We start from the raw sequence: 15,916 nt of genomic DNA, 5'->3' as shown, positions 1-15,916 counted from the left end.
CCAAACTTGTGACAAGCACATTCGAACATTGAAGAAGGGCAGGTGCAGTTGGGACCGCGGTACGGTTTCTCACACACCGAGAGATTTTTAGGCTCTGTGAATAAAATTGCAAAAATAAGATTAAAAGTTTTTGCAAAAAGTAAAATGATGCACAAGTTGGAAAGAAACACATCAGTTTATTTGCTACAAAACATGTGATATTAACTTTTGGATTGGTTTTGATCGAGGTAAGCTTACTTGTATAAGGTCGAGGAGCGAGACTGAAATCCTCGGCCGGACATTCACCTTCCGCGCATCCGACGAAAAACAATAGAAGTAATAACCACAGCATGTTTATGATTTCTATGTAGCAAGTGTTACAAGAGTCTACTTTGTTTCTGCAAAAAAACCTCCTACCTATGTAATGTTAGTTAAGTGTTGTTACTTGTAGTTGTGTACAGAAATATTTTTGCGCAACACCTTTTTAAACTTAACCGGATGCGCAAACTTAAAATCATTTCTGCATTACATCTAACTGATTAATTAATTTACAACTCCCAGAAAAAATACCCGATTCTTCTTTATTTTGTTTCGTGCTTACATGTTCGTGGGAGGGAAGGCTTGGGTGATGCATTTTTATTTCAAATTAATGAACAAACTGTAAATGGAGCTAAAATTAACGTCCGAATCAAAGATTTAAAGATTGCAAAAAACAAAAAAAGAGCTGATAAATCCTTTTTAACACCAAACGAATTAAACAGGAAACCACCAGCATTTGATTTCCCTAAAAGAATAATAAAATTGAATCAAACTAGAATAAAATTATTCGTCAGTTCTAGAAAAGTATTTGGCAAAAACAAAATAGTATGAACAAATCTGGAAGTTTCAAAATAGAAACTTACACGACTTAATTAATAGAAACTTACACGACTACCTTTTACTCAAGAAGGAATAGAAATATCTAAAAGACTAATGATTGAAAACGTTTCGCTGGCGATAACAATTTTGTAATTATTTTTTTGGCCCTTAAAGAAAATTTTGTAGAACGTGTATACAAGTTATATTTAACAAAAAAACTCCCCCCTTGCCCTCAAAAGTCAAGCTAATACCCAAAAAAGTGGCACCCGATTTACCTTCTAAACGCAGACTAAAAAATTGTCAGCTAAACCGTCTCAGTGCGACTACAAAAAGAATTTATTGAAAAATTTCCATTAGTCAAAAATGCGTTCTGATTAATAGATATATACAACATATCCATTACGACCTGCAAATTGCATTGGAATATAACCCAAAAACAATCAAACTCCTCTCGCATTTATGATGATAGACATTGAGAAAGCATTTGATACCGTCGATCATGAATACGTTCACCAAATTTTAAAGACCCTAAACATAAATGAATGTACAAAACAGGGGTAAAATAAGCCTACTATACATGAACAACAAAAACAACGTAAATGATACAACAACTGAAAAAAAAAAAAATAATAAGAGTGGCCGTGTGCCAAGCCCTAATTAATGCTGTAAATAAAAATAAGAATCCAAATTGATTTAAAATCGGAAAAATTGAAACCAAAATCCACAATACGCCGACGATTCAACGTTTTTAATTTCAAACAAACAATCAATACTGGAAATCTTTAAACTAATGAAATTGTCAGGCAAGGAGAACGAAAATAAATCAGGACAAAACCAAATTATTTTTCAACTGTACTTGAAGCCTCAGATAAGACCAAGACAACAAACGCATTGGACCGTAATATACAATTGGTCCGAAACAAGGCGTTTCAGATGCTGGAAATCTTTAAACTAATGAATTGGTATGGGGGGTGGGGCGCCCCCGTTGAGAATAACTGATTTAGACCAACTTCTTGCAAAATGTTTAATACCAATCCTATTGCAATGTAAACATAAATACTGCGACAAAAAATTTCGTCGACAACAATGCTGAAAATAAGTTTGGCATTAATACAAATCTAATAACATTTAACACAGCCACGTAGAGCAACCCAGCACATTTAAAACGTTGTACCATTATGTTTGAATTGATTTATTATTGCGTTGCCTTTGTACGGTGGCCCAGAAGCGCAAAACACAAAACTCGTGACACACACAAAATTTAGAACTCAAAAAGCATGACATTACAGAATATTCTTATTCTTCTAAATAGCAGTAGTCATATATATTTCAATGGTATTTACAATAATAAAATTATACAGCACAATTACATTCAAGTTATTGTTAGTTTGGTCTAGAGTTGTAAACGGACCTGAAATTGGAGCTCGAACCCGAAAGTACAAGCCTGAAACCCGACCCGAACACGAATCGGTTTTGAGAAGCCCGTTTAGGCCCGAAAGTTTGATTGACAGGCATATACATCGAAGCCTCACGAAAGACCAACCCAACAAACATAATTGGTCTTCAACAAGGCGTTTTAGAGATTTCTGACATTAGGTCAGGTCAAGCACCTGGCTATTTAGCTAGTAAAATTTATTTAAAAAAATACTGACACAAAGCGTCAGGCCCGAATCAGGCCCGTTTTTTTTTGTAAAAACTAAGCCCGAAACCCGTTTTCTTATGTGGTCTCTTACTAAAAATTGCCCACCCCTGGACTAAAATACTGATTATGGTTGATTTTATCTTCTTGATGTTGCAAAGAATTAAATATAAGAAGCGAAACATCACAAAACGAAACCTGTTTAAAAATCTGATATAAATAAACCTAGACGCAATTCTGTTAGACTAAAAATCTCCCGAGCTACTTTATACTGCGAACTTAACTCAACCCACTTGCAATCTCAATAAAGCGCGTTACTGTAAGGGAAGCCACTATCGTAGTATACTGTGCTTATAGTCACTTTAACGGAAACAACAGGTCATACGTAGCACGGCCTTCTATGTTTCGATCTTACACACCGGTGTCATCCGACTTGTTTTCTGAAATTAAATGACGAACGTCATTTGCTTCACAAACTGTAAGTATGTTCTAATTGCAAAACAACTAAATGTTTCTTTCGGATATAAACAGCTTGAGTATAAACTTAACGTGAAGCTCGCAAAGCCGTGCATGTAACAATCGCTGTTGTTAATTGCATGATTCTTGTTAGAAAACCTGCTTCAAACCGGCAAAGCCGTGCTTGTAACAAGCGCTGTTATTAACTGCACGAATATTATTAGGAAATCTGCTTTAAGCTTGCAAAGTCGTGCATGCAGAAACAGAGTTTTGAACGGGCCTGAAATTTAAGCCCAAAACCCGACCCGAACCTGAATCGTTTTTGAAAAGTTCGTTTAGGCCGGAAAGTTTGGTTGACTTGCCAATAGATTGAAGCCTTAGGAAAGACATTGACAACAAACACATTAGACAAAAATAGTTAATTGGTCTGCAACAAGGCGTTTTGGTGCTGTTTGACATTAGGTCAGGTTTCGCAACTGGCTACTTAGCTAGTTAAATTTATTCGAAAAAAAATCGAACCCGACCCGACTTACAACTCTGTGTAGATAGCGCTGTGGTTGACTTAACGATGCTCGTTAGAAAACCCGCTTTATCGGTGGGACGTCATGTAGGTAAAGCGTTATTACGTGTTTTGATCAAACAAAAAGCATACATACGTATAGATCTTTTGGGGGCACCGTTTTCACTGAAGTTTTGAAAAATGCCGAAAGAAACCGCGAGGTAACATTTGTTAAAGACGATGATTGCAAAATGGCTAGGCATTAAAACTCCGGTTTTATGTAAGCATGAAAAATACCCTCATAACTATGTCGAAATTAAATGTGACATTAATACAAATCTAATAACAATTAACACAGCCACGTAGCAAACCAGTACATTTAAAACTTTGTACCATTATGTGTCAATTGATTTATTGTTTCGTTGCCTTTGTACGGTGGCCCAGAAGAGCAAAAAACTCGTGACACACCCAAGTCAGAACACGAAAACCGTGGCACGCACCCTAAATATAGAACACAAAAACCATGGCATTACAGAATATTCTTGTTCTTCTGAAAACCAGTAGTCACTAATTAAAATATATATTTCATTGTTATATGTATAATAATAAAAATTAAAACTGAGCAGAATTAGGTTCAAATTATTGTTGGTTCGGCCAAAGTTGTAAGCGGACCTGAAATTGGAGCCCGAACCCGATCGTTTTTTAAAAGCCCGTTTAGCTGGCTATTTAGCTAGTTAAATTTATTCAAAAAATACTGACACAAAGCGTAAAAAACTAAGCCCGAACCATTTTTTATGTAGTCTCTTACTGAAATAGTTTGCTCACCCCTGGACTAAATGGCTGATTTTATCCAATTGACGTTGCAAAGAATTTAAAATTAAAAGCGAAACATCACAAAATGAAATATATTTTAACTGATATAAACAAACTTGTCACAATTCTGTTAGACTAAATATCTCCCGAGCTACTTTACACTGCGAACTTAACCAAACACCCCCGCATTCTGAATAAACCACCATTTGGCAGAATATTTATAGTCGGAAACGACAGGTTATACGTAGCACCCTTCTATCTTTCGATCTTACACACCGGTCTCATCCAGCTTATTTTCTGAAATCAAATGATGAACGCCGGTTTTCGCCACAAACTGTACGTATGTTTTAATTGCAAAACAACTTAATGTTTCTTTACACTAACAAGTATAGTGTAAGTTTTGGATATAAACAGCTTGCGTATAAACTTACGTTGTGCTCGCAAAGTCGTGCATGCAACAATCGCTGTGATTAACTGCACGAAGCTTATTAAAAAATCCGCTTTAAGCTTGCAAAGTCGTGCATGTAACAAGCACTGTTGTTAATTGCATGAATCTTGTTAGAAACCCGCTTCAAACCGGCAAAGTCGTGCATGTGACAAGCGCTGTTGTTAATCGCACGAATATTATTAGCAAAACTGCTTTAAGCTTGCAAAGTCGTGCAAGTAGAAAGAGAGTTTTAAACGGGCCTGAAATTTGAAGCCAAAACCCGACCCGAACCCAAATGTTTTTGAAAGCCCGTTTAGGCCCGAAGGTTTGATTGTTAGGAAAAACATATACAACCAACACATTATACCAGGGGTGTCAAACTCGTGGGGTTCGGGGGGCAAATTGCACTTTGGAAATTATGTCGAGGGCAGCATGTAATTTTTAATCTAGTTTTATACACTTAAACAATCTTTTCGCTACGACAGACGCATTGCAGATCACGACAATTATCTCCTGTTTTTTGTTTTAAAATTACAGATGTAAAGAAAAAGGTTTTTATCACATATATAGCACGCCTCAAAAGCCCAGACCTGTTTGTTAAAGACGATGATTGCAAAATGCCCAAGCAATTGAACACCGGTCTTACGTAAGCATGGAAAATACACAGCATACCACTCTCCAGGTAATTTGCTACACGCACAAGGCTCGTCCTTCCGCAGGCATTAAACAGCTTCTCAAGCAATGCAAAATGCGCAAGCGATCAACTGGGTATTTTGTAATGAGCGCGCAAACTTTATTTCAGCATCATTTTACCGCAGGCAAAATAACACTTTTAAGCAAGGATGACAGTACGGTACGGTACGTATTGCGTTGACCGTACCACGTACCTCGTACGTAAAGCGTACCGTACCACCGTACCAAATGTCAAAAATCAAAGCGTACCGTACCACCGTACCGTACTCAAGGTACGGTACGAAAATTTGCGTACCGTACTTTCAAATAAACCAATCGAGATTAAGTTGGATACATTTTATGACAATATGACATGCACTTAAAGGAGAGGTGTCTGAACTCTAAACAAGCTGCCCCACTACAACCAGCTTATTCGAAATGAAAGGTTGATGCGTTTTCTATGATGGTCTCGTGCAGTGACAGAGTGTAATTTTCAACAGCATGTTTCTTAAAATCATTGCTGCGAAAGAGACAACAACACTAGCTAGCTTTTTCAACTAACTGGAGAATCAACTACATATGCCGAGTTAATCTCTGTTCGTGTCATGTGCGCATTTTAATAATACGTCTACGGTACGTGTGACCATAGGCGCCGAGTTTTATAAAAATGCGAGGTGGCGGAGGTAAATTATAACGTCACCAATGTGTGCAACCACACGAACCCACGTCAAAGTCCAAGATACTATCAATAGAATGTAACATTCGTTGAATTCTTTAAAAAAAAAACATTTTTTAAAATAATATTTATTTGAAACACTTTGCTTTAACGTTATTATTATTTAGCAACGTTTTAAAAATGTGTCATCAAATTGTTGCTCTTGCATCGCATAAACGTCCTAAAGCAGGGGTGGGCAATTAATTTTTGAAAGGGGCCACATAAAAACCTGACTTATGTCCGAGGGCCAAACCAACGATAACTTGGTTAAACTTTATTCTACATTTGAGCATTGTAATGCAAATATTTATAGTTTGCACAAAAAATAAGCAGGCAAATTGACATGAAAAATATCAATTTAGCTTGCAATATTACGCTGAAATGTTTAAACCCAAAGTTTTATTCAATTAGGTTGATCAAATTCGCGTTTAAACTGTATTATTCTGACTATATATAGTGCTATTTTAAGCCTAGGCTTTACCGCGTAACAATGGGTTGAACAACTTGTGTTTTATGACGATTTTGACCAGCATCACACGTAACTGTTCGCCTACGCACGTGCATCACTACGTAATCATACATATCAAATGGCTTTTTAAAATAACAGCAAAATTGTAGCATTTCATGCATAGCATAAATATACCTATATTGGATTGATGTTTTAGTTTACTTAAACCTCACGCGGGCCAGACAGGGACAGCCAACGGTTGCAGTTTCCAAGCGTTTTGTTGCTTTTATTCCAGCTTGATTGTTTGAGAGCAAACTTGTTCCCAATTTTTTTCAGATTTACCGCTACAAACAAATCAAAATATCCACGGTGGCCGACACCGTGCTTTACAAACCCAAGGTGTCGGCGCCACCCCGACACCGCCCACTCGTCGCCTATGCATGTCCTTTTGCATATTAGGCACAAATTATTAAGCAGTGACGTCATAAAATTTTAAGCACTATTTTGGTACAGGAACACTGTGACGAAATCAATTAAATTCAAGTTTCAGACAATTTTGATATTATTTGCAAATGGTAACGATTCAAAAATGGCCGTTTAATCAACATTTATTATGCGTACCAGTACGGTGGTACGGTACGCTTTTGGTACGGTGGTACGGTCTAGTGAAGGACCGTACCACGTACCGTACCTGTACCTCAGCGTTCTTTGCGTACCGTACCTACGTACCGGACTTTTTGATAAAATTTCCTGCGTACCGTACCGTACTGCCATCCTTGCATGCGTGACATGGCTCACCATATGAGCTGAATGACGTGTTATTTCCTGCGCTTGCTAAACGACACCAGTAACACATTAGATGTAAGTAAAGCAAAACTGCCACCCTAAGAATTACGGCGCTCAAAGTCATTTGTGGTACACAGGCCACAAAAACATTAAAAAATGAACATTTATTGAAACTTCACATTTCATATTCAGTCATATATTGTTCGTTTGTCAAATCATGTCACGTGATCGAATGTGGCGATCTGATTGGTCGAGCTGTGGTATGTAACAAACCGTTTTTCGCACGGTCCACTGAGATAATACTGCGTTGTAAATTAGTAATGCACGCAAGTGTGTTTTCAAATTGGAAATGACACTGAATCCTTTTTCGCAAACATCGCATCAATAGGGCGTGGCTTACGTAATATCCTGTGAACAATGCACTGGCTTGCAAACAAAATCAACAATCTCCAAATTAAAATGTGTAAGTCTGCCAGCACTATCTGGGTTCGCAAATTACGGTCAGCTGTGCAACATTTTTTGTTTCCAGCGTGTCCGATTACAAAGGTCATCTATATTTGAAATTGGCAAAATCAACTGTTGGGAACGATTTTCAATAGCTCTGGCAAAATTTATGTTTGTCTAATACGCTAATATAGACCCGTGTGTATGCGCAAACACCTGTAACTTGAATATGAAGCAATATATCTCACTGTAGCCATTGTAACCAAAAAGTAAACACCAATCAAGTTTGCTTGTTTCTGGTTATTGCTAAGTAAGTTGAGTAAAGTAAGTAAAGTTAAAAAAATCAAAGCATGTTGCCTTTTGTAAACTCCAATTGAGTAAACATCGTTTGATTCAAAACGTGCATATATTTTTTGTGATACATTTGAGTTGAGACATCTAAATATTAGCAAGTATAGATAAGATTTAAAATTAAAAGTTTTTTTTTTGTGCAAATGATGCATTTTGCTTATATTGAGCCAGGAAATAGGTGGATGTGGAGCTTTAAACTATACGTAGAGCGCGCACAAACCTACAAAAGTTTTGATTGTGGTGCCATACTCGGCCAAACGTCTCAAATTGTTTTCTCTGTGCTGATTTCGAATCCTTATGTAGTATGTTTTCAAAATTAATACACTGTTCATGTTCTGTGTTTGTATGAGTTGCACGAAAACACAAATTACGGCATACAGCAAAATTTATTGTTGTTTAAACCCTGTAAGATTTCACCGGTCAAAAGAAAACACCACAAAAACATGATCATTTGGTTTAGCGATGAATTCTTATTAAACCAAGTAAGATAAAACTGCTTAATTTGTAGTTTTTAAATAGCTCAAAAGTTTGTCAAGACTGGTATTAGCAAGAACGAAATTAAATATGTAATTGCTGTGAAACAGATGATTATGCATATGACAGACATCAGCGTTTACATTGCGACTGTGTGTAGTACATGATTGTTTTCACATTGTTTGGACACCAAGACCGAACAGGGGTGTTTTACAATCAAAGCAAATATTGTTACGAACATCAAATCGGCAAAGTTAGTGTTTATTGTGAGTCAATAAGTGTCTTATTAAACTTGAAATGACATTGAATCTTTTTTCGCAAACATCACGATGAGGGTTCTCTTTAGTATGAATCAATATGTGTATTTTCAAAGCACTACCAAGAGCAAACCGTTTCTCATATGTTTTGCACTTTGTCGCTATATAAGAATTTTGTCCTGCAAGTTATGTCATTTCCTGATGAAGACGTCTTGTATAGGACGTCGATTATACATTCTATTTGAATAAACAAATTAGGAATAATTTGTTGTTGGAATCAACTATTTTAGGCAACATGAAAGTATTGAAATTCACTCTTTAGCTGCTTGTTGTAACAACTGGGGAATTTGAGTAAATGCCAGTTTACTTTGGAGGTTAAGAATGGAAGTGGCATGGTTCACCAAAGCATCAACTGGATCACCACCAGAGGGCAAGAAGAATGCTGTTGTAATGGGAAGAAAAAATTGGGATAGCATACCCAAGTCTTTTAAACCAATGATAAATCGATACAACATTGTTATGAGTCGGACACTACCTTTGAACACACCTGGAGCGGATGCCGTTGTTCGGCCATTTGAATTTAATTCAATTATTATCATGTGAACAATGGCAAAACAAGATACATGAAGTAATCAACATTGGAGGTGCTGACATTTACAAAGTTATTCAAGAGTCTCCTTATTGTGGTAAAGTTTATCTTACAAGGGTCATGGCTGATTTTAAATGTGACACATTTTTCCCAAGCTGGATGAACGTTTAAGCTGCTCCCAACAGATTAATTTGACAACGTACCACAGGGTGTACATGAAAAAAAAACGGTACTAAGTGGAAAGTTAAAGTTTACCAAAAACATAAACCCTCTTGAATTGATTCACTAAATACCTAAATCTTTCATATGTGCTTTGAAGTTTATGTGTTACTAATTTTGTTGTGTCAATTATGTTGCCTACATTGCGATCACATATAGGTGCGTTTTTTTCATGTACTTGGAGTACCAATGTTCAGTTTGCTGTGCATTTTTTCGCAGGCCTGCTAGTTGTACATTGAAATACCTCAATTTAAGAAACTGCCGTTGTACATATGCTTGCATTATAGTTTGTGACTATACGTAGCAAAACAAGTTTGATGTAAATTTTCTATTGCATACAGTACAGAAATACTATAAAAAAAGATTACACATTCTATTTGAATAAGCTAACACCTAATTGGTCATGCCAAACATTATTGTAATTTTTAGTGGCAAATGTAAAAGTGGAAAAGACTTCATTGCTACGAAAGTATCCCACATTATTGGAACAGAAAGATGTGGTATAATTAGACTGTCAGCACCCCTAAAGTTTGCATTTGCCAAAGTAATGGGATAAATTATAAAGAACTACTAAAGTCCAGTGAATACAAAAAGTTGTGCAGGGAGAAAATGATAGCCTGGGGTGAGGATATAAGAAACAATGACCCAGAGTATTTTTGCAAACTGGCAATTGCTCCTTTTTCAGCTAAACAGGTTTGGATTGTAACTGATGCTCGCCGAAAGTCAGATTTGACATTTTTTGAGAGGGACTTTCCCGACACAAAACTTATTTTTGTTCGAATAACAGCAAGTAAAACAACACAGATTGCTAGGGGCTGGCAGTTTGTGACAGGAATTGATGATGCTGAATCTGAATATGATTTGGATGAGGGGCTTACCTGGAATGTTGTGATAAACAATGATGACAACATGCAAACTTATGTTACAAATGAAAACATTTTGAAGCTTTTTAATACCATAAAAGAAAGTTACTCTTAAAAACCCATCATAATTGCAATATCATACATAAAACTGCCTATGCTTCTTGTTTTATTTTTTGTTAAAATCTGTGGCACTGCTCTTACTATGTTTAAGCCAAGCATTATGCAACAGTACAAACTATTGTACTGATTTGGCTCAGTAATCCTAGTTTCAAACCTATAACACTGTCAATAGCAGCTTTAGCAATGGACCAGCAAAGAGTTATTTATGATGTCATGCTGCACCTAATTGTATTGTAAATTGCAAATCTTTTATCACATGTATGACATCGATGAGGTTTCGCGTTAGCGTGAGTCAACATGTGTCTTTTTAAAATCCAACTCTGGGTGAAAGTTTTTTCACAAACATCACATCGCTGAAGTTTCTCAAGGCTGTGTTTCAGCCCATGTCGTTTCACATTTCCACCTTCAAGAAACCTTTGATCATAAATATCACTTTCACGCCCAAATCCTTTGATGTCATCTTTCCTAAAATAAGTTATTCTGGGTATTATAAACAAAATGGTTGAAGTGATTTGCGATGAATATGTTATGAGCTGAAACAAGACAACTGCTTTGTTCATCTGGCAAATGTACGTATCCAAGTCATATACCGGGTGTCTTCATCAAGGTAATGTCAGCTACCCAACATAGGCGTTAGCACCCTTTGAGTGAAAACGAAGATAAAAGCGTTGATAAAAATCGTAGTTAAGTGCTGTAAGCTTGTTCCCGATAGCGATGAAGACGACGATGAAATATTTGATGCGTCAACTGGAAAACAAATCATCATGTGAGTAAAATATGCACATTAATAGACCCTGTAACAACGTATAGTCTTAGTTTAGTGCAGTAGTTATTCATTTATTATGTGCTTATCAGCAATTTAACGTTTCTGCTATAAAAATTTTGGTAAAAGAGTTGCGAAAGCTCTACGTATAAAAAAGCACTGATTAGCAATCGATAGCTAATCGGCATTAGAACTTCTGTCTTTATATTCATCTTGAACTGTAGGCACCTTGTAATACTGGTTGGATTGTGATGCGCGCTGAAACAAACTGCACCATTCAGGGGTGTCGAAATTTCTGTATGCAGGAATAAAATATTTTCGTTTTTATCTATAAACAAACCAGCACAGCCAGGTACCTACAGTTGAAGTCCCACCACCCGTTAAACCAAAGCCTTTGTATATCAAAGTGCCGGACAGATCAATGAACGGGCGTCGGAAAGAACACCAAAGAGTCATACAAAATGGGTTTCGTTGAAATCTTTGACACAAATTTAGTTGATCAAATTTGTCACCTTTCGAAAGGTATAAGCTGAACTATATTTACATCATACTAACAATTTCCATCAACATGAGTGCTAAGGTGAAACATACAAGACATGAACAAATTTCTAGCTCCTCCAGTAGTTTTTTATAATATCCCTAAGTTTCAATGTCCCATACGAGACACCTTCATCAGGGTAATGACAAAAATTCAAAACAAGTTGTTATATAGCGACAAGGGCGGCAAAACACACACAAACGCGGTGGTAAAAACGCAATGGTCGATTGATGATCACTTAACACTTAGATCAGGGTGCAAAAGCCACAGATAAGTTATCGGCATTAGAACGTATGTTTGAACGTCCATCGTGTTGCTGTGATGTTCCGCGACTCAAGGAAACCTCGCTTGTGGAAGTCGGTTTCCCTCGCTAACACCTTGCCAGCAGAAAAGTTATTCGTGTGATTATGGACAGTAGGCCACAATTTATTTTTGATCTGTTTTTCCAATGATGCATTTTGCTTGTACTGAGCCAGCATACAGGCGTGGGGCTTGAAGCTTAGACCAGTGGTTCTCAACAGGGGTCCGCGACAACTTGTTAATTCGCGCACAACGAGATTGATTATTAAAAGCACAAAAATAACTAAGAGGTCCGCGATTGATAACACCAGTGGCGGCTTGTGCCTAAAATTTCTGAGGGCGATGTTCCAAATTTTAGCCCTTATTGAACAAATATGCGTTGGCAATATATAGAAAAGCCAAATTTCTAATTTTCTGGCCATTGTTTTGTCTAGAAAAACAAGTAGTCGAATTCCCGATTGGCAACTCCATTGTGACGTAATGTTCGTTACGCAATAATGTATGCACGAGTGTAAACAGAAGACGGTATCATTCCGGAATTTTGTTTACTTGCACAGCGAAAGACCAAACTCAATAATGTGGCACAAAAACAAACGTGACACAAACTCGAAACGAAGCAGTTGGAAATACGATAAAACACAACAACAGTATTTTGAAATAAATATTAATAAATGAGTCGGAAAAGGTTCTAAGTCCTTCAGTTGGACAACATTTAGGTAAAACTGGTTATAACAATGACTACTAACTCACACACACGCCATTCAGTCAATAATATGGTCATGTGTCATTTAAGCAACTTATAGCCACAGTCAGCATTTTCAACATATTCTATGACACTTCACAGATTATAATTGCCACCACAAAAAACTAGCCATCAAGCTTTTTGTTTGTATCGTAACTGACAAATTTAACAACCTCTTACATTTATGCCCAAACTTGTTTATTTTATTCAACATCTTTTTTAATTTTTGTGTACAACTATAAATTGTTTTTCAGTTTCCTAACTGCTATACTTTCTGCTTTATTATCGGATTTAGAAATTGTCACAATATATGAAACTTTTTTAAATATGCACTTAAAATTCAAGGATATTTAGAAAGTGCTGACGATGCTGATGACATTCCACGATCACGGAAGAGACCATACAGATTTATTTGTGAAGAAAGTTCCATACCACAAAAAAGGCCAAATGTTTGTGATGCCACAAATAAAGGTATTTTATATTTAAAGTGTTCTGTTGCAGACCATATTGAAAATTAATTATCCAGCAGTCAGATCCTGTCCGATTCATTTGAATGCTCAGGTGTGTTAAAGAATGTTTCACACTTAGTGTATAAATGCTTAAATGTTGTGGTAGCGTATTTTTAAGCAATCTGCCATTTAGGGGTCACAATTGAGGAAATGGATGCTGAAAGAGATGTTTAAAAAAGAATTGAAGGTACTCGTACTTGCACTATATTTTGGGTGTCGGTACTGCATATTTTTTTCCTGCAATTTTGGCATGACAGCAATTTTGTTTAGCCCTATAGCTTCGCTATCATTGAAAATCAGTACCACTCAATGACACTGTTGTTTTGTGTATACTTGCAGAAAAAGTTGATACAGTGTTAGCTCAACAAAAAATCATAATAGACATGTTGAGAGTCGAGCACAACAACGACGAGGAGAGTGATGTTTTGTTTGAACATCAAATGAACACCCAGGAAGATTTCAATCATTTTGAAACTAAATTTGAAGATAAACAATTCCAGAAAGCATCAGTATGTAGAAAATGTTTTGTAAAAATATGCATAAAATGTGCTGGTTATATGTTTGTTAGGAAGTCCAGGTGTAAGTGGATTCCACTAAATAGTGCCATGATACTGTAGGGCTGAAGCGCCAAAATACTCTTGTGACAATTATTTTGATCACTGGTTGAAACTTTTACTTCAGTTTTTGTTTTAATCCACATGAGATTTGAAATCACTGCACACAATATCATCGAAAAAAATGTTTTTTTGGAAATAGTGTTAACTTTAAATTGTCAAGTCTGTTTAGCATCTCTAGTGTCCGGATGTTACCATTTATTTGTGCATTTAAGATTGGAAGTCTGTAACGATTAGGAGGTCACACAGCAGGAGACACAGTGCGAAGAATTCTAAAAACTTTGGGGACTTACTCCCAAAGGTCAGAACATAGTTTAAAAAGCAGAAAGCAAAAGAAGCCCTTTTTGACTACCAGAACCTGCAAGTTGGTGGCAAGTAAGTTGTATGGATTTTAACTTGCTTTGTTTTTCGTGTGCCTTAGAATAGTAAGGGAGGGGTGGGTGACAAGGTGACCTCAGCGTCTTTCACCACCCTGTCGCTCAATGAGGGTAAATAAACTAAAACTTAAAATGTGCTTATGACACAGAAAAGTGCTGAAAAAATGTTGTTTTTCTCTTTAGGATTTTTGTATTCCGAAAGTTGCATTCGTACAAAACAGGTGTAAATGTGCCCATATTGTTTTTTAAGGGGCCTGTATGAAGATACATTGCCACACCACAATGAAAGAAGTGCAGCGTGAGATGTCGGAAGTACTGAAACATGCGCCCAATAGGCCAGGAGGGTCGAAAATCAAAGTAATCAATGTTATCACCTGTTACGCAATGTTTTATTTTCGTTGGTTTCAGGTCTGTTTATTTTTGTTTCATTCTTATGTGGTAGTGTACAGGATCTAACGAACTAGATATGGGTATTTATTTGAATATTATTTTTGTCCACAGTCACATCAATCTGCCTGCCACAATAGCTCAACAGATGACACCCGTGTCCTGTCTGACTCATCTGACGAGTAAAACAGCGAATTTCATGAACAAAATAAACATTTGTTGCAAATTGGTTATGTGTGAACGTTTTTGGGACATTAAGAGCCGATTAGGGACTACCAACAACGTTGCAGCCAGGTCGGAAGCAAACGTTTCTGGTGCATCTCAAACAAATGTTCGTAGATTACGTTGTTGTCTGTGGTCATTTTTACGTCAGCAGGTTTGTGAAGTCTAACGTCTTTGTTTAAGGTTAGCGTTACATGAAAAATATTACGTTTGCGTGGAACGTCTCAAAAACGTAAAATCAAACGTCTTTGTTTAACGTTAGCGTTACAAGCACAGTATCAGCCAACAACATCTGTCAACTTCCGCAGGCCGAAACAGAAAGTGACGCATTTTATGCCTAAACATCTGCAAACCTGACACTGGTTTGAATTGTTATGTTCAGAAGTGAATTATTTACCCTAGCCTAGGTGTTCGTGTGTATAAATATAAACTTGATTAACTGATGTTAGGATAAATCCAGATATAAGTGAAACAACACGGAAAACGGGATCGTGTGAAATCCTCAGATCTCATGTAAACTTGGCAATAGTGGCATCGATTTCTTTTGTGTGTTGCTGCATTTCATCATGGCAAGCAATGAACACACACGCAAGCTACACCAAAGTTAAAAATGTGGAAGTCAGATTTGGATCAAAGAGCTTCGGCCCGGTATAAACATGCGAATTACAAAATGTTCAATTTTATTGTTATAGACAAGAAAATTTGATGTGCTAATACGCAATTTTATTAGTTAAAATTGTTTTGTTCTTAAAAACACTACCTCAATTCGTTATCACTGTTTTACAAAACGCATAAAGATACTAAACTTTTCTACGTTTACTCTGCTCACATATTGAAACAACTGAAAAGAGTTTT

The 15,916-nt window shown here is 36.6% G+C and overlaps 1 protein-coding gene, 1 long non-coding RNA gene and 1 pseudogene across 4 annotated transcripts; all 3 read left to right on the top strand.

Moving 5' to 3' along the window:
- The first annotated feature begins 9,088 nt into the window (after nt 1–9,088).
- LOC145219372 (dihydrofolate reductase pseudogene) lies at nt 9,089–9,899 on the top strand (annotated as a pseudogene).
- Nucleotides 9,900–9,962: 63 nt separating this feature from the next.
- LOC145217392 (phosphomevalonate kinase-like) lies at nt 9,963–11,099 on the top strand. The gene has a single exon (XM_080084667.1). It carries the CDS (start codon nt 10,236–10,238, stop codon nt 10,602–10,604), a length of 369 nt encoding a protein of 122 aa, XP_079940793.1. The 5' UTR covers nt 9,963–10,235; the 3' UTR covers nt 10,605–11,099.
- Nucleotides 11,100–13,472: 2,373 nt separating this feature from the next.
- LOC145217403 (uncharacterized) lies at nt 13,473–15,219 on the top strand. 3 transcript variants are annotated; one of them, XR_013857385.1, is made up of 5 exons: nt 13,473–13,513; nt 13,595–13,648; nt 13,801–14,450; nt 14,703–14,809; nt 14,954–15,219. It is a non-coding gene; the product is annotated as an uncharacterized LOC145217403 (long non-coding RNA). The 3 variants fall into 3 exon arrangements; XR_013857384.1 differs by having other exon boundaries at nt 13,494–13,648; XR_013857386.1 differs by having other exon boundaries at nt 13,494–13,648; nt 14,703–14,860.
- The last annotated feature ends 697 nt before the right edge of the window (nt 15,220–15,916 follow it).

Source organism: Phallusia mammillata, chromosome 3 (assembly GCF_965637545.1).
Source record: "Phallusia mammillata chromosome 3, kaPhaMamm4.hap1.1, whole genome shotgun sequence".
In the NCBI taxonomy this organism is placed as follows: Eukaryota; Metazoa; Chordata; class Ascidiacea; order Phlebobranchia; family Ascidiidae; genus Phallusia; species Phallusia mammillata.
Note: the sequence above shows the minus strand (reverse complement) of the source record. Positions and strands in the feature narration are given on the sequence as shown.